The sequence below is a fragment of the Acipenser ruthenus genome, chromosome 2, assembly GCF_902713425.1.
Source record: "Acipenser ruthenus chromosome 2, fAciRut3.2 maternal haplotype, whole genome shotgun sequence".
NCBI classification, from domain to species: Eukaryota; Metazoa; Chordata; class Actinopteri; order Acipenseriformes; family Acipenseridae; genus Acipenser; species Acipenser ruthenus.
This window is the reverse complement of record NC_081190.1, coordinates 61,106,026-61,130,975: the sequence shown is the minus strand read 5'-3', so window position 1 is coordinate 61,130,975 and position 24,950 is coordinate 61,106,026. Positions and strand designations below refer to the sequence as shown.

The following is a 24,950-nucleotide window of genomic DNA, read 5'->3' as shown; positions in this document are numbered from 1 at the left end:
AAAGAATAATTAACACACATGAATACAAAGAACACAAATTATAAACTTGTTGTGTTTATTTTTAACTTTCTCTCTTTTCGTTTTTGTTTATTATTCTTTCTTCAGTTCATTCGAGTCGCAAAGCGTGCATCACCCAGCATTTCACCAGGAGACACACTTCAGCTCCCGAGGAGCCGCATGCGATCGCGAGCCGCAGCTTGGCCACCTCTGCCTTATACCATCAACTTCTGCCTCCCCTTGTATTTGCCATTCTATTTAAATATCTAAAAAATATCTCCTAGCTCCCCAGGAAGGTAATTGGTGTATCTTATTACAAGAAATTTTAGCTATGCAGATACTTGCAAAAAATGCATTACCTTAATTAATTTAATCTTGTCTTCTTTGTCCACTTTTTTCTTTCCTGCAAAACAAAATGAATTACTGAATGTATTGCTACTAGCTGGGTAAAGGAGTTAGGTGACAAGTACAAAGACAGTTAAATGTTCTTATTATTACTGTGTTATTACAACTATACTTCCAGTGTATTACCCCAAATCAATTCTAGCAGAACCAGCCATCACAATACAATGGTTATGGAATTAATATTGCAGTGTTGCTGATCCTGTAGCTCACTGGTAGTGATGTTGCACCACGGTACTGCGATGGATTACCAGCGTGTATAGGTTCAAAGCAATGTGATACTACCTGCATGTCCAATTATTAACATAATCAAAAATTGTACTATTTTGTCACTGGGAGCCTTTGAGCTTCCACTGCCCCATGATACAGTACATTGCCACTGTATGGTACTGCAGCTCACATGCTATAACATCTGTATGTGTGCTTTATGTCCATCTGGGATCTCATAAGTGCCTGTGATTTTAAATAAATAGATAAAACAATAAAGGAAACCAACTGAAAGGCTAGATTACAATGAAGCTGCTTTAATACAATTAGAACATAGTATTAGTAAATTACAGTCATTTAAATACTTCAAATGGCTGAACTTTAACTGTGCATAGCCACAAAAGGGCTGGGTCTTGCATATGGGCCTTTGCACGCTAACGGGGTACACATGTGTAACACAAAGTTTGAAAAATAAAGTTCATGATGTGATGTTCACCCCCCTCTTATCATATGCTCTAGAGTCTCAATGACATAGAATTATTAAAGGGAAGATAACTTTTCATGTTGCACAAATGTTGCAGGTACTTGAAGTTCATACTCCATGGTAACACTGCGAATGAGGACGGACACAAGGCCCAAAAAATTACAATTGTGTTAAAATTGTGTGCATGACTTGTTATTTATTGACATTTTATTATGGGAAAACAGTCAAATATGGGAGTCCAAGGTATTCCTTATGATGCTTTAATCAAGTTTTGTTGCTTGCACACAATTATCAGACGCTTTTATCCAAGGCGACTTTGTCAACAAATAACTATTTACACTGATCCGGGAACAAAAAAAAAAAAACAAAAAAAAAACATTGGCAGCTAACAAAACCCTTCTATACCTAGGCTACCACAGAGGCCAGGTACTAACCTCCAGCCCACCCAGAGCTCCTCATACTGAACTCTTTATACCTTATCTCAGGTAGGTCCCTCCCCCAGCAAAACCATTACTGGGCAAATACCCATAATAATGATACATTAATCCAGATTATTATTATTATTATTATTATTATTATTATTATTATTATTAACTCAATAAGAATGCTTTATTTCACATTCATTTCAATATAAACTCAATCTTACCCTTATTAAATAAAGGTTAAGGTTAAACAAGATGAAACGTATATCAAGCATGAGCCTCAGGCACGCGCTCCCCTTCCCATACAGACAACAGCCTGCCACAGAGAACAAGCAGACTTGCATTACCTGCAATTCTTAAACCCAATGGTAAACACCATGTCTATAACTAATTGTTAACAATCTTAAAACTCACAACTCCTGCATGTAGAAGCATTTTCATTAGCAAAGAATACTTAAAATGATACATCACACACAAAAAAAATAACAAATGAATAAATACAGATTTCATTCTTATCCCATTCCCTAATTCCTGACAAGCAAATACACACAGATTGGATAAACATTAACTTATGGGGAAGTTTTATCTGTCCATTTCCAAAAAGTTTCGTTAACCAGTTTCGTTTTTAAAGCTACTGTGGGCGGAGAACCGCTTTCTGGCTGAGTGATACAAAAACAGTGTCTGTTTCTACAGTCAGGGAGAGAATTATGTTTCTCCATCACATACTTACAGTGCTTATCAAACAGTAATATAAAATGTGTAATATAAACAACACCTCTGCATGACATAAATAAATAGGATAGATCAAGGCAGAAGATAAGTTTTGCCTATAAGTGGATTATTATTACTACCATAGTTACATGGAAAGGTTACATGGAAAGGCATACGCTTCCATCCACACAGGTTTTTGCAAGATATACTGAAACACACGCTCATCAATCTCGGTCAAATTTGCTGTATAAATCAAGGAATTTACCTTCTTTATTAATCCAGAGAGATGGAAGATGTAATCCCGGATAATGAATAATTAATGAAATAATAACTCATGTTCGTAGCAGTGTGGACAGACACTGATATGAGCCTAGCACATTTTTTAAAAACATCTAGAATACAGAATCGCTTGCTACAGTGGTAAAAACACACTTACAATAATATTTTAAATTTTCTAGATTAGAATAATCAATTGAATTAGACATAAATGTGACAATGTTGTTTATAAACACCCTGTAAGTCATCATGTTATGTTTGGATCACGTTTGAGAGGGATAGTACACTTCAATGTCCAGAATAAATTTCTTCAACTTGTGTGTAAAGTTCCCATTAGCATGGAAATGCCCATATAAGCCCTAAAGAAAACGAAGCTCAATAATAATGTAATCTGTAAGAAGTTCAGTAATTATTTTTCTATATCCTGTTTATGTGGTTTTTTGTTTTTGTCTGATCTAGTTGTTGGGGCCTAATGTTTATTAATTAAATTTAAACAAACACAGAATGTCTGTATTGCATGTCTACTAAAAAAAATATTTAATATGCTGGGACAATAACAAACATAATATTTCTGGAATAAACACATACACTCTGTCAATAAAATGAACTGTCATTTAAAAACTGGAACATCCTGTTCTAACACAAACCTTATCCCACAAAGGTCAGAAACGATTCTAATGTTTACATAGCAATAGCTGATGCAATATGTGGCATTTCTATATAAACAGAAATACTGCCTGTTGCTGTTGGAATTAGGGTTGCCACATTTTCCACAGATCAAACCCGGACATATTTCTCAGTCAGCCTGGGTTTATCAAAACTGCAGTATACTGTAATACAGTTTAACACAATACCACCAGATCAATAATCATGCTCTTGATATTTCTAGCAATCGAATTTGCAAGCAAGAGAAATTGTAGCATTAGTGCTATCTATACCTGAGACAATTAGCTGTGGTGATGAGTAACGCTGTGGTAAATCAATACAATTTCTGAAGCGACGATGCTGTCTGTTTATAGTTTCACAAATAATCTTTCCAGACAGTCACCATAGAGCCCGTTTTTGACAGTCAGAATTATTTTACAGCCGTTTGTTAATATTAACAAACATTATTAATACATGTTACAAACTAAAACAAACAACGACACTATCGGTTGTGTGTCGGTAAAAAGACAAAGCGAGTCCAAATGTACTCAAATTTGGCTCGGGTTTTTCTTTTTTTTTATAAATTTAGTCGTCGCCCCAATTTAGCATGCCCAATTATTATCTGTATCCCCGGCTCACCGCTCGCAACCCCCCCGCCGACTCAGGAAACGGAGGCTGAAACACGCGTCCTCCGAAACGTGCTCCTTCCAAGCCGTCATTTTTCGCACTGCAGATCCACAGCAATGCTACCAGACCTATAGTGCCGGAGGACAACACAGATCTGGCGGCTCCGCTGCAGAGCCACAGGCGCCCTATCGGCCACAGGGGTCGCTGATGCGCGGTGAGCCGTGGATTCCCCTGCCGACCTAAGCCCTCCCTACCCGGGCAGCGCTCAGCCAATTGTGCGCCGCCCCCTAGGAACTCTCGGTCACGGTCAGCTGTGACATAGCCTGGATTCGAACCAGCGATCTCCAGGCTATAGGGCACATCCTGCGAGGAGCGCCTTTACTGGATGCGCCACTCGGGAGCCCCCTGGCTCGGGTTTTTCAATGTTACAAATGGCTACTGTTAAATATTTAAACATACATACGCAGGCATATATGTGGTTTAATTATCATTATATATCGTAAGTAAACCATATTTTACTGTAAAGGTTATGTATTTAATCACACAGATCAATTTAATGGAAAACATTATTGAAATGCCTAGGGCACAGTAGAATATACAGATCAGTAACTTTTGGATGGTATTCAATTTGGCGCATTTGCTACCTTGGTAGATTTTGACAGTTTTTGAATTTGCATTCATCACTACCATGTTCACAAAGAAAAATGCAACACCATTTTGTAGTTCTACTTTCAATTAAAAAAAAACATTCAAATACAAGTTTACTTACTGAAATTCATCTGCTAAAACAGTATCTTATTTACAGTAACTGGTTATAGCATCTATGTCACTGCAGCAACTTGGGAGAACAAAGCCTTCTAATGTAGCTGCAGTATAATGTTTATCATTTTTATATGGCCCTTAATTTTAAGATACCAGTAATTGGAAAGGATTACTAACTGCAGTACGATAGTAATTTGCTAACTCTCAAGTTTTTAAATTTAGCTATGGTTCACTAACATGACGCAGTGCAATGATCACAGTATCATTTAGTAATTGTAGGACAGTATTGTCACGTTTGAAAACTTTAACCATTAATCAAAAAACGAAAATGCTTTAAATTTAAAACTGGTTTATAGACCAGCAAGCACTGGCAAAATCAGATCAGTTTTATAAGGTGCAACACATATTGTTTAAGGACTTTGAGATGCATCTACAATTTATTGACAGTAACAATCCAATGCAAATTTGCAACACTCTGTTACAATTTTGTCTGCTACTTAACCCCATGTAACAAAAAAAAGCAACTGCTTTACCTTAAAAAGAGCAGTCGTACAGGTACCACAGTAGCAGGCGCAGTTTATTACACTGCCTCGGTCTCTGATCGCATCAATTCCAGATTTTCTAAATCCATTGATGGAAATGTCCGGTCTGCTTTTAGTTTTTTCCAAGCAAATTGGCTTCATCGCTCACTACCATTCTCATATTCACTTTGACATCTGACACATTCTTTCCCGTGTCCAGCGCTTCATACCAGTCTGTCAGAGGGCGGGTTCTCTCAATGTACGACACGTTCTGATTGGTGGAAGCATTATTGGCGATCCAATCAAAACCGCTAATAAAACCAAAATAAATTTCACGCCAAACTTTCCTGTTACATGGTATGTCAAAGAAAATATGAAAGGAGTGTTGGTGTTTCTTATGCGTTTCATGTAAAACCGGACATTAGGGCGTCCGAGCTTGTTAATTCTTGCCACCTGGACACAGATGCCAATTCCCGGACTGTCCGGGTCAAACCCGGACAGGTGGCAACCCTAGTTGGAATACCAAAAAACATCTTTGCACATTTGTAGAATTTTATAATCCACAAATATAGAACATTTTCTATATACTTTTGCTGTATGGGATCTTTTATTTACCTTTTTTTGTAGGTCTTTCTGTCAGTGTTAGCATTCTGTAGACTCTGAAGGCATGGCTCCCCTTTTTAATGCTTTTATCTTTCACCTCCTCTATGTCAGGCAATGAGTTCATCGCACAGCGGAAATTGGCCTTCCATGTCTTTGGATCCGGCTTGTCGAGGCCTGGCTGGTATTTTCCTACGATTGCAGGCAAGAAATTGTGCTCAGAATACAAATGAATGACTCAGCGATATATGTCATGGACAGTTTGTTGAAAACAGATATTGGTTTATCATATCCAACAAGTACTGGGACAGTATTGTGACACAGATAAAGGATGCAAGTGGGGCACTGCCACCAGCTTTTTTTTTGTTTATTTTTTCCCCACCATGCCCACTGTCTCAGTAGAGAATATCCATTTCCTTTCAATACCCAACATCCCTTAATGTTGACCACAGTAAATGTGCATGGTAATTTAGCAGTTTTCTCGTGCTTTCCCCATGGTTAAACTATGTGTTTACCATAGTTTGCCATGTTTCAATATGCTTCACCATATCTCTCTGGGCTTTACTATGCTTTTACTAAGCTTTTATAGTGGGTGACCCGATTCTGTCTAAATAAAAGCCCCTTTCTAGTCTACAGTCCGATTATTTTTACAATGTAAAAAAGCACAGCTATTCTTGGTCAAGAGGCAATTGTATTTAAACATAAAAGGAAACAGAACAGTATCTGCAGAGACAGCATGCGCTGTTGAGCGGTGAAATTAGTTATGTAGCAGAGCCCCAGGGGTGTGAATTGTGTTGTAAAAGAAACATGTGATAAAACATGGTGCATACCACTAGTAGAGCACATTAAAAACACATTAACTATTAGTATACCGTAACTGGAAATAGCTGCTATGTAATCCCCATGTCCCCATAAGCACAGCAGTCACTGAAGCTTAGATTTAAAAGAATGTCAGGAAGCATTGTAAAAGGGGTACCAGATTGGAAGCTGCAGATTAAAAAAAGGGACATTTTGGCCTGACAAATTACCTGTCAAAACATTGCCATTTGACCCAGTAAAGAACAATGTTAAAAAGTGTTTAAGAAATTAAAACAATAAATAAACAACAAAGAGAATGATTACAGCCAGTGTAGTTTGTGTGTTTAATTTTGTTACGTGGATTTCCCCAGCCCATTACCAGCTTTTCTGTGAGTAAGGGGTTTATTGATTGTGGGTGATAATAATTACTCATATTTTGGAATATACACTCCTCCTAAATGTAAGGAATGGAACTAGTGGGAAACAAAGCATTTTTTTTATTTTTTGACCTATTTTACACCTTTCTTAGGACACCCCTCTTTTAAGGTTTTCTACTACTGTAGTAGAGTAATGGTGGACTGTCAATGTGTTTGCGCTGGTGACAATACAGCGTTCTGTCTGAGAAGCCCAAGTATGAGCATTGCGATTTCCTGTATGAAATACTTGACCTTTTTTGATTATTGCTTTTTCTTTAGTACATTAAATTAGTTTGGTTTTATTTGTGTTTGGTTAATGGTTTCATCCTACTGTTTAAAAGGTTAATTGTCTGAGTTGGCAATATAATTCTTTGAATCTGTGCCATCCTTTTGGATATTAATTAAACTTTGCAATATATTTAATCTTGCATCATTGGATCTTATTGGTCCTTGCAATATATTCAGATGAGTACAATTGGATCTTATTGATCATTGTAATATATTTGAATTTACTTACTGGGAACCTGTGGCAGGGCCTAAACCCTGCACGTGTCAACAGTGCTGGGCGAATGTAAGTTGGCAGAGATGGGGTTAAATCCATCCCTGCCAACCATCGCAGGTGGAATGTGGCCGTTCCCTAATTAGATAACTGAGTGGTAATTGGGGAATGACCACATGTATATAAAGGGAGGAAAAGGCCTTTGCTAGGTGGTGGTAGGGTTGGGGGGGGGTAGGGTTGGGGAGGGTAGGGGAGGGTAGGGTAGGGTAGGGTAAGGTAGGGGAGGGTAGGGGAGGGTAGGGTAGGGTAGGGGAGGGTAGGGGAGGATAGGGTAGGGTAGGGTAAGGTAGGGTAGGGGAGGGTAGGGTAGGGGAGGGGAGGATAGGGTTGGGGAGGGTAGGGGAGGGTAAAGTAGGGTAGGGTAGGGGAGGGTAAGGTAGGGTAGGGTTGGGGAGGGTAGGGTAGGGGAGGGTGGGGCGAGGCGCATTTGTTCTTGTTGTCACTTCTGTTTTGTTTCATTCTTTATTCTGTTGTTTGTTTTTGTTGATTAATTAATAAATGTGCGCTCTAGTGTTTAAACTGCAGCTTTACTGCTTCTCAGTTTCCTTCCTGCTGGTAACAGCTGGGGCCGTGATGCTATCCGGTCAAAGAACCTATATGGTGTTTTGTAAAAAGTATAATTTGGTTTTGCATTTTTTTTATACAGTCTTCCATATAATGCCTACAGTAATTAGATCCTATTACTCATTTTATGGTTTCTTTTTATTTATTTTTATATTTTTTGTATCAATAAAAGTTCAATGAATGCACTTACAAGGTCTATTCTTGTCTTTGAACTAGTAGCACATTTCGATCCATTCCTGAGTGGTGGTGCTACATTAATGTAGAAAGTACATTGCTTTATTCTACTTACAAACATTATGCCAGCAGTGCGTCATTGCAAAGTTTGTTACCAGCAATCCATTTGGGACATGTTGCAACATATCCTTTTGTAATATTGCACCTATGTATCTACAGAATTCCTTATTGCACAGTCACAGTCTGAGCTTGAAAAAAACAGTTGTCTGGCTTTGGTCCTGTGCTCTTTCAATAATATATTGCAGCCCTGTTTTATATATATATATAGTAAATGGACTGGAGAGGAGGGCTACAGTGGAAAATTATTGACCCAAGGGAAGACTACTGTTACCGACAGGGGGCTATAATGCCCGAAGCCGGAGGTAACAATATTCTTCCTGAGGGACATTTCATTTTCCACTATTAGCTGAGTCTGCTGTACATATTTAATATATGAGTCAGTCAAAATAATGACAGTCAAGGTTGGACAGTAAATATGACTTTATATACTGTAAAGCCATAAATAGTTTTTCGCATATGAAAAAAAAAACGTAAACATTTTTGGCACGAATATCTTAGTGCTGTACATGCAACAGGTCGCCAACATTTCTGGAGCAAATATATATATATAGACACACACACACAAACACACACAATGTCAATACCTGTATGGATTGCCCAGTTTCTAAATAAAGGAGCATCTTTTTCCACATCCCAACCATGTCGAGCTGCATGCATCCAGGGAATCTGAAAAATCTTTTTCTCCTGTAAGTAAAGTACAGGGATTGTTACAACACTTGCTAGCAGCTCACCAAGTTTATTAGATATCTGTATTAAGTATTGTTGCCTATTATGTGCAATACTGGGTCAACAGTTGCTGGTGCTACAGCTGCAGTACAGGTGACAATAATGGCAAGAGCTATAGCCATTCATAAGAATATCTCAGATACGATCTGAACTGAATGTAATTGTGAAGCTGTATTCCCTGCCAACCAATCTGTCAACCTTATTACAGCAAAACAGGCAGCACCCCAGCTTCAGAACGACTGCATTTTCCAGAGAAGAGATTCTTGATTTGCAGGGTCTTAAATGTATCATTTGTTTATTTGTTGTTTTTGAAACTAATACAAAGATGTTTTGATAATGTCCTTTTTAATGTTTTTTTTTTTTCTTAAATACTTTATTTTTAGTAACACAGATTGGTAAAGGCTTTGAATGAAAGATTGCATTAGCATTATAAATACAGCAAAGTTCAAATTGTTTATATAGAATTTAATGTAATGTGAAGACTCTAGGTCTGCATCCAATATTGAACATCATATTAGTTAACGTGCTTTGAAGAATGTACAAATGATATGTTTTCAGTAAAATAACCATCGCTGGTTCATACATTAATACACTATAAAAAGTTCCACTGGGGATCAAAAAACACTTGAGGCATGAGAAAGGGCCCTAGCCTCAAAATGTGTTTCATGTGAAACAAAACTGAACAGGGCTGCAGAGATGTAACATTTACAAAGTCGTTCTGGACAAATGTAACGGCGTAAACTATTTTTCACCAGACACTTGATCTATCATATGGGGGTGTACAAAGATGTGAATATTATGGATCAAGCCATTCACCCTTTAATTGTAATGGGACTGTTTAAATGTTACTCAGTACCACAATTATGTTGTAACTGTGGTTGTTCCATTCAGTGGCTGAAGACGTCAATTGTGCCTAGGCTCTACAGGGAAAGTCTAATCCCAATGTTCTGTTATTGTGAGGTGAATCCACAGTAATTAGTACAATGACTCTTTGGAGATCACATGAATGTAAATTAGTAGCTCAGCCCATATACTCACCTTATTCACCCACTTAAAGCCTGGTATTTTACTTGAATTAATTTGTTCTTCCAGCCACGGTCGCATACGCATTCTTTCGACTGGCATGGTGACCTAAAACCAAGAAGAGAAACTGCATCACTGAGGGGTAGATGTAGCCCCTCGCTAAACCAGATCTGTTTGTCCGACATAAGGTGTCGGGTTTTAAAAAAATACAATAAAATCGCACACACATACATTTATAGTGCTCAATGCACTTTAAATGTATAAATTATTGCTCAAAATGTGTTTTGGGTAGGTACACGTTACATTATGAAAATATAAATCTGTACAGTACACCTATACAGTATACAGTACGGTAGTAAAATCAAATGAATACCTAGCTTTTTCTTTTTACCTTAGCCTGTAGGTTACCGGTAACACAAAATAAATCATGTTGCTGCATTTTACACAGTGGTGTACAATGTGAATAAAAGATTAAATGGAATCTAAATGATTTTATTATTATTATTATTATTATTATTATTATTATTATTATTATTATCTTGGCCTACTTAGTAGCCTAGACAATTAACACAAAATAGATCATGGTGCCGCATTGACAAGTTATGATTACAGGAGGACAGTCATTAGCCTACTCGTTAATACAAATTTCAAGGGAACAGCAACAAAGTTTGCATTATACCACTAATTCATATAATCATGAGTAGCCTCTAAGCCAAATGTATACTGTCAGTTTTTATTTAAGTTAGTCAGTGGTGCAATTAATAGAATAATAGGTGTGTTTCCTATTCCTACAGAGATGTTCAGAATGATCTGGAGGGGTTAACATGTGCAGTCTATTGCTCCCAACATGTTGGGGAAATCAGAAATGTCATAGAAATTAGTTTTCAAGGCTTGTAAGTACACCATGCTTTTAGGTAAAAATGGGTACTTGTGTTAGCCTAAAAAACGCATTGAGCACAACTGGCAACGCACGAGAAAAAGCATACTGGGAAATGCGAGCAACAATTGCGACTGTTTAAGACGTGCTTTCAAGTTCTTAACAAATTGATGCAACTGTAAGTGTCGCAATTGTCTGCAGCTTTAGTACATCTCATTATAATATTTGAGAACCCTAATCTCCACCCCATTTTTGCGAATTTATGCAGGAACGCACATAATTACATAATCATTTAAGGTTGAACCGCAAAGAAAAACTGTTGCTGCAAAGCTAAGTCGCTAACACCATTGCGCTTGTTTAGTACATTTCACCCTAGACTTCCGACTTGTTTGCAACTATTGTGACAGCCGCAACACTTTAATACATCTACCCCTCAGTGTTCAAACTGAAGGTGAAGAAACTTATTACTGTATATTCTGGAAACTGGGTAGCTTTGTGGCTACTTTGTGGATGCTCAATAAGGGCAGCAGTGTGGAGTAGTGGTTAGGGCTCTGGACTCTTGACCGGAGGGTTGTGGGTTCAATCCCAGGTGGGGGACACTGCTGCTGTACCCTTGAGCAAGGTACTTTACCTAGATTGCTCTAATAGAAACCCAACTGTATAAATGGGTAATTGTATGTAAAAATAATGTCATTGTATGTAAAAAATAATGTGGTATCTTGTAACAATTGTAAGTCGCCCCGGATAAGGGCGTCTGCTAAGAAATAAATAATAATAATAAATAAATAAAAGTACCTGGATCAGTACACAGATCACCAAAAGTACAGTCATTTCCATGTATTTTCAAAGACCAAGATTGAGTTCCCAGTTCCAAAATATAAAAATATCTCAATTCACAGAAAAAAGTCCCCATCAGAATTAGCACCTATTATCAGCTTTGTTAGCAGTCTCTCTCACCCCCACTGCTACCCAAACTATCCACAGCCCCTCAGTGTCCACTGCTATCAGTTCAGTGCTTGAGTTGAAAATATTTCTATTCAAGATTAAATCCAATGTGCTTTTTTTGTAATGATGTGTTTACAACGAAAAATCGGATTTTAACAAATATTTTCTAAAATATTACTGGCAATTGTATTCATAAACAGATTACAAAAACAACACACATGAAACTGACCTATTCAGTAAGAACAGCAAGGGTAAGGGCACATTTTATCAGTATAAAACTAGGAAGGAATAGCTCAGAACAGTCATTTACTTTCTCCAACTGTAGCTGCAACTAAGTTTACTACCACTAAAATGATAATATAGTTTTATTCCTTTTTGAAAATGTGCCTTTGCCCTTCAATTGCTGCTTAATATTGCCTCTAGCCTTCCAGCAGCTGTCTGTTTTTTTTTTTAAACCATTTTAAATACGTTGTACCCCATTCACTACCACGTAACAATCAGGTGTGCTGATGATCAGCAGCACTCCTGCTGTCAAGCCAACAGCGTTTCCTCCACTAAACCTAAGAAACGGAAAAGTGCTTCCCCAGGCAAGTTCTGTTTCGATCAGGATTCAAACAATGCATGCATGACTCACCCTGTACTCCAAGTGATTTTGCTAGCCGAGAATGGGACCTCTGAGCATCCGTCCTTTTTTATAAAACTGCTATTACACTCCAAAGAAAATAAGTTGGTCATTTTGTGCACTTTCTAGATGCAGAAGTATTACCATTTTCAGTGCAGCTCTGTCGAGCACCCACTCCCGTTACACCCACACTAGGCTTTACTAGGGTAATGGCACAACTTTTGTAATGTGGCTGTGTGCTGATAACTAAACCTTAAGGTCATTCTCCAAGCTTAGCTGCAAGTACTCGCACTGAAGATAAACGTACAGTATGATTATATATATATACACAGTCACCTCAAAAATTATTGGCACCCTTGATATAGATGAGCAAAAAAGGCTGTATAAAATAAACACAGGTAATGAGCTATATTTTATGCTCAAATATATGGGAAAAGCATATTCTTTTATTCTAATACAATTGCTCAGAGAAAAAAGTTTTTTTATTAAGAAGTAATAACATTTTTTCTCAAAAAGATAGGTGTCAGAATTATTGGCACCCCTAAAGATTCTTATAAATAAAATCAAACAAAATTAAATCTGCATTAACATTCTACTTCTTTAAGTTCATCTCAGTCTTAAGGAATTGTATTGTGGCCTTCCATGGCTTCCTGTTTCACTGGGGTATAAAAATGAGGTAACACGCACTTTGGCCACGCACACCAGCGGTGGGTTTGGCGTCGAAAGAAGGATGCGTGTGCAGAAAAGAACCTCATACCTACTGTAAAATATGGTGGTGGATCTTTGATGTTATGGGGCTGTTTTGCTTCCACTGGTCCTGGGGCCCTTGTTAAGGTCAACGGCATCATGAACTCTACCCAGTACCAGGACATTTTAGCCAAAAACCTGGTTGCCTCTGCCAGGAGGCTGAAACTTGGCCGCAAGTGGATCTTCCAGCAAGACAGTGACCCCAAGCACACATCAAAATCCACAAAGAAATGGTTAACTGACCACAAAATTAACATTTTGCAATGGCCATCTCAGCCTCCGGACTTGAACCCCATTGAAAACCTGTGGTTTCAATTGAAGAGGGCAGTCCATAAGTGCAGGAATGGTCTAAGATCCCTCCCAATGTGTTCGCCAATCTCATTAAACATTATAGAAAAAGACTCAGTGCCGTTATCCTTGCAAGGGGAGGGTGCACAAAGTACTGAAAACAAGGGTGCCAATAATTGTGAGACTTCATTTCTTTTTATAATAAATTTATAATTTGAGAAATGTGTAATTTTGGTTGATTCCATTGAATCATTAATAAAGTCAAATATATTCCACATGTTGGAAAATTACAATATAGCTCAGTACTGGTATTATTTATTTTATACAGTCTTTTTCGCTCATCTTTATCAAGGGTGCCAATAATTTTGGAGGTGACTGTATATATAATTTTACCTGTACTTAACTTAGTGACTAATCCTCATCATCCTAGATGGGCAATCAACCCCCCACTGTAAAATGAAGTGAAAGACAAGTCTGTTTAATAAGAGAGCTGAAACTAAACACAGAATATAGAATCAGTATGAAACTAGAAAGGAACAGCTCAGAACAATAATGTACTTGCTCCTCACTGCAACTAAGTGGTCCTTGCCAGTTTTCTACCATTAAAATGCTAATATAGTTTTATTTCTTCCAATTGTTGCTTAATATTGGCTCTAGCCTTTTAGCAGCTGTCTGTTTAAAAAAATCAATATTTAATAAATGTTATCCCCATTCACTACTGTAACCCACTCAACTAAAAAAACTGAAAGTCGCAGAGGAAAATGTGGGGGGGGGGGGGGGTCCCAACAAAGTACAGTCAATGTTATGTTACATGCATTTTTTTTCTTCATTTATTAAAGTTTTGACAATTGCTTAACTATACAGAACGTTTGTTTTTCTGTCCAAAAGAACAAAGAACCAAAAGGCAAAAAAAAAAAAAAAAAAAGTGAAATTCCATAAAGATTAGTGATGGGCACCAATATCGATATTTGATATGATATACTGCTAAAAATACAAACACAGTATAGTCAAGTTTATTTTATATTAAGATACAAAAACCCGATACATATCAATCATTGTCACTCTCGTAAGCAAAGAAACACCACACACAAGTATTATTTAACCATTTTATTCTATTGTTTGGCGTTTAGGTACCAAATGCTATTTGCATGCTGCATTAAGTTTGACACTATTGGTCCTCCGTTAAGTGTTGCATGAGAATGTGTCTGTGTTTCATTGAATTTTGTCCATGTGAAAACTTACGCTATTAATTTATTCATCACAATGGTTTAATGCGAACTTTCGGTATTATAAACTAGATACACTTTTTAGAACACATCTCAAACTAATGCAAAATTGAGTCAGCATTTATACGCAGCACAGCTTAAGATTTAATTACTACCAGAATGGCTAGAAAATTAACAACCTCTAAGTGTAATAAGGAAATATTTTGGTTTTGAGGTTGATGATAATGGAATTGTAAAAAAAATATAACAAGACCTTGTTTTTCTCCATAGATATTTATGAAGCAAAGCACCACTAAAGCCCCTTTCACACTAGCATGTTCCACCCGGGTCGGAACCTACCTGGGTTTACTATGTGATTTCACACTGCTTTTGCTAAAGCAGGGTTGACCTGGGTGACAGACGCAAGTAAACAACAAGCATATCAATGCCCTGGAAGCAGCTTGTTACAGATGCTTCCATCCAAGCTTCTCTGGATTGAACTGTTGGCCCAAATGTTGATTAAAGCAAATGTTTCTTCATCCCTGCTGCAATCTGGCTCATGGTGTGTCTCAAGCAACAAAAATATGGCTAAACAGAATAAACAAAAACGTTCCTCGCGGAAGTGAAACCTTCACGCAGCCTTCACGAATGGATGTTTGTTATTTCGTCGGCTTACAAACAGCCATTACGCATTTTGTTACACTCAACCTGGGTCAAAGCGTGTCAACCCACATCCTGAGATGGATTGCTGGGACCTGGGTTAACCTGGGTATGACCCAAGCACGTGGTTTCACACTACGCAGGATTGTGACCCGGGTAGCAAGGACCCGGGTCTGGATCTGGGTAGGTGCCAGTGTGAAAAGGGCTTAAGTTAAAGTTAGTTATTGCTTTTAATATGTAAATATCTGTTAATGTCTATTATGCGGCCCTGAAACGGGGCGGCCTTTATTAATAATACTATGCTTTACAAACGCTGCAATATTATATTAAATGATTTGAGGCATTTTAGAAACAGCACCATGAGTGGCTCCGATCTGCAGCACTATACTCTTGTGTGTTTTGGGGGCTTGAATACAGTACATTTACTGACAGTTAACGAGAGCCTATTAGGTGGGAATTGGGAGCTCAGGGGAGTACAGTACCAGCGAATCAGGAGTGTGTATTGGTTGCTATGGGGCAGGATAAGAAGAGGAGAGAGAACGGTAGTTGAATGTGATGCAGTTGTTTTTCTTAACAAAAAATATTACTTCTGAATATCGGTTTGATTTCTGTCAAAACTCAAATATATCCTACTCGGTTATTTATTTATTTTTCTCACTGTAATTTACCTGTTTGTTTGTAATTTCTCTGTAAGAGAAACCAAAACTAAATCTTCTCATAGATAGTAAGCAGGGTTTTTTTTTTTAATATAATTGTACAGGACTGAGTAAAATTCCAATTGAATAAAAAACAAAACAACTAAACCCCCTACAAGAAGATATCTTCAGCCAGCTTTCGGATAGCGCTTAGAGTGACCGGCAAAGCTCTAAGTTTCTCTGAGTTTAAGTTTTCACCATCCAAGCTGACGATGAGGTAAACAGACAGCCCTTGTTTTATCCCCTGCTGTGTTGGCACTGAACTCTGCTGGAAAAAAAGGGACATGAAGGACTGCTGTGCTGTAAGTAGTTCATCTTGGGTTGTCTGTCGGGACTGTACTATATAATAACATTTGCTTACGAAGGTGGGTGTACATTAGTTTGTATTACATGCTGGATTGAGGTTGCAGTCTCTTCAGGGGTGTCATGTACATAGGCAGAGTTGCGTGCTTCTTTCTTTATTTTTTGAGCAGGGGTAGAAAAAATACCTTTCCGTTTATTGAGAGCGGAGTTTATTCGAGGGTGGCGTCTATTAAAAAGCTGATATCTGAGTGAGGCGTTAATTCGAGGGAGGCGTTAATTTGAGGGAGGCGTTAATTTGAAGTAATACGGTATGTACAGTCGCTACCACTTAGAACTGGTGCGTTTGTGTTAATGTGATTCGCCCACAGTAAGCGATGGACGGTATAAACTCCCACACAATAACCTGACATTCAAAATGTCGCCCAATAACCAGTAAACAAAACAAGTACGCGTATATGTGGTAAAAATCTTTATTATAGACACGCATTACACTAATAAACAAAATGTATTAAGACCTATGAATGTAATAAAAAGTAATGCAAGTGCAGAAATGTACAGTAAAGGTAGACTACATTATTTTAAATTGTTTCCAGCGAAGAACTCTGTTATACGCATCTGGATGGCAAACTTTGTCAGCGTTTTCTAAAAAATCCCAATTCGACTCTATATCCGGATGCTGCTCCATAGCACGCACGCTTACGTCATCGGTGTCTGTTTCAGGCAGAGCGTCCTGGTCACCAAGGTAACAGTCACAGTTTCAGTTTCGGTTGTATTTTAGTCTGCACTAGTCTGAAAACCCAGCTTTTTTTTCAATTTAGTAGTCGCCAATTGTTTTTATCATTTTCTCCCAATTTGGAATAGCCAATAGTGTGCCGCCCCCTGGGAGCTCCCGTCCTCGGTCGGCACTGGAATAGCCTGGACTCGAACCGGCGACGTCCAGGATATAGGGCGCATCCTGCACTCCACGCGGAATGCCTTTGCCAGATGCGCCACTCGGGAGACCCCAGAAAACTCAGCTTTTTTGAAGCAATGTTGCATTGTTTGTTGACTGACAGAGTTCCAAGCATGCTTTAGCAAGCGGACAGTATCTAACAGAGACATTTTATTTACACGCTGAAGTTACATGCTTTTCTCTTTCCCTCCATGCTTGCTTATTGTTGCAGTCAGTGCTGTTTTTTCAAACTGTAAACCTGACACTGCATACAGGGATTAAATCGTCAAGGTACAGTACAGGGGTCATCGCTCAGAAACAAGATGCAAACAGCTAATTGATCGATCTGTGAAGCTTTTACTACAGTAAAGTTCTGCCTTTATTTAAATCTATGTGAATGGCAAGGTAACAAGGTGAAAACTTCTGATTGGTGGATTAGTAAGAGCGATTACTACAATAATAAGCAGTGCGTTTGTTATTTAAATCTATGTGAATAGTACACAACGAGATCCAAACAGCTGAGTTTGCCTGAAATATACGGCGTGCTTAACATGGTATAAACGATGCCTTTGTTATTGAAATCAATGGGAATGGAAGAACGGAAAACGCTATTAGCCCAATATAAACAGCTGCCCGAAATAACCCTGGACAGTGTAAGTGGTGAATACTGTATATATATATATATATATATATAGGTTGGCACAGGTCTCTTTTTACTACACGGGTTTCGATTTATTAATTTGAGAATTTAAAGAAAATGTAGAAAATATGACAGTACAGTTGTAAGCGCGGGTCTCTAGCTGGCGTAATAGACAACAATAAAACAAGCTTTTGCATTAAGCCTTTTCTTTACTGACAGGATATCAATGTTTTACAGAAAACAATAACACACAGCAAGCGGTAAATACACCTCAATAATAATAACTACGGTGACTATTCTTCTCAGGAAGTAAATCGGAAAGGAAACAACGTCCTGTTGGTTTATGTCAGTGATCTATTAATAATAACCGTGTGGCTTCCAATATGGAATGCTTTACCTACAGTTATTGCACAGATATAGTTTCTTACCAAAAAGATAAAATAAGTAGCCTTTATTTAAAAATAAATAAGCAAATAAAATAAAAATAAAATAATGTGGAGCACATTAAGTAAGTGTGCTTCCTCCTTTGAATGAAATATTTCCTTGGCAGAGTTTGGAAATTCTACTTTTTCCTGCTTTGTAAAGAAATTCCACCCAATGCTTTGTTTGGATGTCATTGTTATGTATTCACAAGAATTTAGTGATGATCAGGAACGGCACTTCATTGTTAACCAAGCAGACTCTCAGCTGGCTCAGTTTACTGTAGCGGTGCTGTACTACTGCATTAGTTTTAAAAGTGAACATAACAGCCATGTTAACAACAACAACAACAATGTAATATGGCCAATATATGTCACAAAGAATCACGCAGCATGATGCGCAGTTAACATTAATAACTGTATTTAAACTGAGATGTTTATTATTATTATTATTATTATGTTTCCAGTACTGAAAAAGGTTACACAGTCTACAGATCTGAAGGGACTAAATGTATGTGTACTATATAGTATTTAAATATGTATCATGCACTTAAAACATTAATATATGTGATTATTTTTTTTTTTTTAATAATTACCCAAACAAGATCCGGGTACCAGGGTATTTTTCACAGCAGTTACCCGGTTCCGGATTTTCTACCCGTGCCGACCTCATATATATAAAAAATACTGCAATTGTGTGGTTACATTCCTTTGTTTTGGAAGACTTCAATATTATTGATACAGATATCGAATTACATGCATAATATCGATATAAAATGTTCATATCGTTGCCCACCACTAATAAAGATCAAAGGACAACCAACCACTAACTCAACCAGGCAGTCTCCACTGCTCTCACTATTAGAGACTAAATGCCATTCAGGTTATTTTAGTGATATAATTGTATTTGATAGTTCCTTGGCTTCAGTGCACATTATGATACAATTTCACTTTACTCCACTGTATGAGATACCAAATCACTGCCTTCAGATGTTTTAATTCAATCACTGAAGGCAAACTGCACCTTATTTATTTATTTATTTCTTAGCAGACGCCCTTATCCAGGACGACTTACAATTGTTACAAGATATCACATTATTTTTACATACAATTACCCATTTACACAGTTGGGTTTTTACTGGAGCAATCTAGGTAAAGTACCTTGCTCCAGGGTACAGCAGCAGTGTCCCCTACTAGAGATTGAACCCACGACCCTCCAGTCAAGAGTCCAGAGCCCTAACCACTACTCCACACTGCTGCCCCTTATTGCTCATAAGTGCTCCTTTATTTCTTTCCATATTTTAAAAAAAGCTACAAACACATTGCGGTTTGCATTACTAAAGATAAGAATGGATGTTGAAAACAGATTTGATCGGCGTGACTTTCTGTTTTTCATTCACAAGAAGTGTTACTATTTAATTGCAATATTAAATTAATAAATCATTAATTTTAAATACATTTTTGGTCTAACTTAAAGATTAAGTAGCAGGGTTCCGAAAAATATATGGTTATACATCCCCACGTGTTGCTACAACTGTTTAAATAAAGTATCTGTAATTTTTATTTCATTGTTAACATCCTGACAACTTTTTACACTTATAACTTTAGCCTGTTTCAAAGCTCTTTTCAAAATGTCCGCTCTAGTGCACTGGGGTTTGAGATCTGTCCTCTAATCACTGCAGGAAGAGCGATTACAAAAAAAAAAAAAAAAAAATCATACCAAGTGTTCTGGCTTTTCTGTTCCATACCACATCATGGATCGAAAAGAAAAATTACAGGTATGCTATATTTTTCGGAACCCTCCTAATTACTCTTTAAAAGACTCGCTATTTTTCGATTGAGTTCACTGAACTAACTAACTAATTAGCTTATTCAGACAGTTGCTTATGCTTGGGAAGCAGTCAGCAAGAAAACCTGAAATGGATTTCAGCAAACACACAACCGTACACAGGTACAAGTGAAAGGGGTGCAACTCAGTATAGTGATCAGTCCTTCAGTCCGCACTGAGCCAAGACGTTCCCAGGTCCATGTTTTTCAGTACTCCACAGCAGGAACTACAATACAGAGTACAAGCTTGCTAACATTCTGAAGCTTGTACCTCACACAACGCAGCTGTATTACCTGCATGATTTTAAAAAAAATTAAAAATTAAAACAATAGGCGGTGTGGTTGCCTGCGTCAGACTGACAGACGCACGTCCCAGGGCGCAGACAACTGTAAACCTGAGAGTCCTAACAAGCCATGCATGCGTAAAGGACGCAGGTACCCACTTCCCTGAGAGCCTTGTGTATTGACACATGATTTTAAGTTGAAAAAAGGCAGTACTTTAAACCTAAAAAATTTGTATTACGCTACAAACTAAACATGTAATTTACAGTAGATGTTAAAACGACAGTATTATGCTCATAAAATAAAGCTGACAAAAAATGAGTGTTTTTTTTTTTTTTTTATTTGAAAGATTAATTTAAGCAAGGAAAAAGATTTCGTAATCTGGTTACTCACAGACCACAAGCAGTCCCTTAAATATTAGTTTGATCTTCTGCTCTAAACTTTTGGTTAATTCCACCATTATTTATTTAGAACACACAATCCCAAAGTTAGAATGGGCCTCTCACAACTTTCACTCCTTTAAATATGTTTGTTTTTTTTAAATACTGCAAAATAAATCCACCAAAATAGCCATTATTAAAGTTCTATAATCTTAATTCAATTAACTTCTTTAGTACTGAACACTTTCTGTACTTAGATTAGTCACTAATCCTCATCCTAGATGGGTAACTGAGCAACCAACCCCCACAGTAAAAGGAAGTGAAAGTCAAGTCTGTTTAATAAGAGAGCTGAAACTAAATGCAAAATATAGAATCACATTCTTGTGAAGCCGTTGGACACCTGGCTAAAGAATAACAGGTTGCACAAGGCTTGTCACGTGATTGTGGTACAACCAGTTTTCACATATCGATCTCACTCGGTAACAAACCTTGTGAGGAATTTTTAACTTCCATTATAATTGAGACAGTTAACGATTTTGTCCCATATATAAACTGACTGTGGTATACCACTGTACTGTAAAAGCATACAAAATTACAGCACAAATGTATCTGATAACATTTTATTTTCCTGTATGTTTGGTAAACTCAAACTGTAAATAAAAACAATGCAGAGTGGTATATTAGTTATTATGTATTAGTTTAATATAAATAATCTGTACTGCAAGTAATGGTGACGTCACCATAGCTACTTGTTTATATTTGAATGAAAATCCTATTATTTTACAGGTAATCCATACATATGAAATAAAACATTCACATGTAGTTTAAAAATACGTTATATAGAACAGTAATCATGTTTTTATAATTTCAATTAAAAAAAAAAAACACACATTGTTTATTTACACGTAACTGAGCCTGCTTGCAATATACCGTATGCAGTAGCTTGCACTGCAAAAGCACCAAGTGCAACGGACTTAGGCAAAACAAAGCTTTATTTAAGTCATCGTTCCAAGCAGATTATCAGTCTGTTACATTTTACTATTGGTTGTGCTTCCACGATACATCAACAGTCACTTCCACAGTTTGCATTCAACTGTTTTTTTGGTCATCTGGGCATTTAACAAAAAAATCCCAAACAGCAGAGGGGTTTCAAGACATTTCTTTCAATACAGCTTACGCTACCCAACGCTTTGCAGTCAAGATGGCAAATGAATAACAGGAGCTGAGGGGAGGGGTGGACAGTGCTCAGTTTTCTAAATTAAAGTTATTAGTGTTAGTGTATATTTTGTATGTTTCAAGAATATTCTACCATAGCACTTCTCTTACACTGTCTTGTACACTAGGTATTCAGTACATATTTTACTGAAGCACTACAACCCGCTATAGGAACCCCACCCCACACACACACACACCCAGTGTTTTGTCATAATATACCCTGCTCCAATGCACGGCAACGGCGCCGTGTAGAGTTGCTATGTATAACAATTTGGTAGTGGATTTTAATACAACTTTTGTTTAAGTAATATGCATTATACAAATCAAAAGAACGAATTTTGCATGCGAGTGACATTTAATGTGTGATTTATAGTATTCACACATTGTCAAATGGTTTCTGTTAACAGAGAAAAAAAACAAACATACAGTGCGTGAATGCTGCCTGATGAACCTTCGAAGGTTTAAAACTACCTTCGAATTCCTGGCTAGCAAACAAACCTTTGAACACAGCCCTAGTATTAAGTCAGTTTCTTAAGATAAGTAAACAGAAACACTTTGATACTTAAAAATGTAAAATGGGTTAATCCGACTAAATATCCTTACTTTACTGTAAGGAAAAAACTGTAATATATCCAGAAAACATTCCATAGCACAATTTAATATTAAACTAAGAACTGCTCACCCTGAACCACAGTCTGCAATTACAACCAAAGTTGGAAGAGCTAGAAATTAAACCCTGTTCTTTAGGTAATAATGCATACAAAAAAAGTACTCCATTTCCTTACAAAGTCACAGCACAAGGACCAATGATTAATAACAAGAATATCTGCTCAACAAAAAAGCACAAGGGATGTTGAACATCGGTATTTCAGAACATGTAGGCTGTCAAAGTTTCTATAGAAACAGCTTTGTTTGGGGATTATGGTGGTGCTGGTGATGACTCGTGCCTTTAATCCTACTGTACCTTAATAAATTATACCTGAATATATATATATACACACACACCACACACACACACGTGTTCAGCAAGGGAAATGTTTATCTGTTATTCACTGCCGGAAAAAAAGATGACCATACCAAAGACCAGGTAGTTATTTTAAGCTAGGGGTTCGCAACCTTTTTTCTGACGGTAAAACGCGACTGACGTGTATCTGGGTAATGCATATCTGAGTGCTGGCTGTAAAACCATGGGTGGTGGTATTAAAATCACTGTTTAGATCAACTGCATAGGCCCAATATGATTTAACCAGACTACAATTGAGGATTTGTGTTCTCTTTTCAAACTGTGACAGGGTAGCATCACGGCCCAGATGTTATTGGCATGGAAGAGAGACCCGGAGACACAGAAAGCTGCAATGAAGCGCATGTTTAATAACAAATAAACACAGAAACAAAATAAAAGGCACAAGGGCCAAAACAAAACATCTACAAAACTAACAAAACGTAAACAGACGGGACAGCACGGAACACGAAAACATCCTGCCACCTTGCCACGCAAAACCAATAGCTAACTTATATGGGATATTTCACCACAAATTCAAAAGAGCCATATTGTGGAGCTGAATGAGCAATATATCGGCTGACAGAGAATTACCCTAGCAGAAAGCAAGCGGAAATGAATTATAGAGTTGTTAGTCTGAGGTAGAGGTGTCACTGCCAAGTTTGCTACATTCTTTTTTCCAATAATTATTGAAATAAACAACTTTTTGTTATTTCCTTTTATTAGTAAACCACACATTATCCAATCACAGGCAAAACTTGAAGGAACCATATAATAAAAAGAGTAAGTAGCGGGGTTCCGAAAAAGACAACATTACACGTCCCCACATGTTGCTACAGCTGTTTAAATAACATACCTGTTATTATTGTTAACGTCCTGACAACTTATAAGTTAAAAGCCTGTTTCAAAGCTTGTTTCAAAATGTCCGCTCTTGTGCACTGATAGTGTAAGGATGATTTCCCACATTATCAAAAAGGTAGCACAGCAATAATGATCCATGAAGTTGTACAGAACAGAAAAGCCAGAGCACTTTTTTTTTTGTTTAAAATCGCTCGTCCTGCAGTGACTTAGAGGACAGATCTCAAACCCCAGTGCACTAGAGCGGATATTTTGAAAAGAGCTTTGAAACAGACTAAAGTTATAAGTGTAAAAAGTTGTCAGGGTGTTACAATGAAAATAAAAATTACAGGTACATATTTAAACAATTGGAGACACGTGGGGACGTATAAAGCTACATTTTCAGAACCCTACACTTACTCTTTAATGGTAAATTCCAGTACATATGAAGTAAAATAAATAACTTACACCAAGTACCCTCTTTCTGATGCCTTCGTCAATGTTTGTGTGCATGGATTCTGTAAGAAGAAAGAAAAGTCTGGAATAACATTTCCCATAACCTACCATTGATTACATATAATGAAAAATACACTTTTTAAAGAAAAAAATACTGTACGTGACATAGTTGGTGTAAAAAATGAAGAGTAAAACTATGTACATGAATTTAAAATTGACCTAATGCCTACTACAGCAAATAATTACGCAATGCTTTTCTGCTGACGTATTATGCTGAAAATCATATTGCTTTGCTAAATTTTCAAGCAAAATGCTACAGAAAATAGCTTTAGAGAATCATCAAATGATTATTTCATTAAAGATGATCCCCCTTATAAATGATTTATTAAGATATTGGGTCAGGTAATATTTACCTTTTGAATTATCTTATTTGTCTTACAAGGGGAGAAAATGCCATCTAATCATATTGAGAACATGCTAATGGTGAAAGGAGGGTACTCTGATTACCTATTAATATTATAATATTTTGTTTTTCTAGGACAATCATAGTCAAACCAGCAATGGGATTAGTTGTACCAGTGTATCCA

General features: G+C 37.2%; 1 protein-coding gene across 9 annotated transcripts in view; it reads right to left on the bottom strand.

Moving 5' to 3' along the window:
* Nucleotides 1-24,950, bottom strand: part of LOC117409019 (interferon regulatory factor 2-like) — a 61,503-nt gene that overhangs the window by 10,566 nt on the left and 25,987 nt on the right. For 6 of the 9 annotated variants that reach the window (XM_058998432.1, XM_034014530.3, XM_034014529.3 and 3 more), the window contains 5 exons: nucleotides 24,376-24,425; nucleotides 10,050-10,142; nucleotides 8,870-8,969; nucleotides 5,670-5,846; nucleotides 357-400 (listed from right to left, as the gene is read on the bottom strand). In XM_058998432.1, coding sequence (XP_058854415.1) covers nucleotides 357-400; nucleotides 5,670-5,846; nucleotides 8,870-8,969; nucleotides 10,050-10,142; nucleotides 24,376-24,420 — 459 coding nt within the window. In that variant the 5' untranslated portion in view covers nucleotides 24,421-24,425. Of the gene's footprint in view, nucleotides 1-356; nucleotides 401-5,669; nucleotides 5,847-8,869; nucleotides 8,970-10,049; nucleotides 10,143-12,490; nucleotides 12,656-24,375; nucleotides 24,426-24,950 lie in introns of those variants that run through there. The other 3 variants (XM_034014528.3, XM_058998445.1, XM_058998451.1) reach the window with 2 other exon arrangements.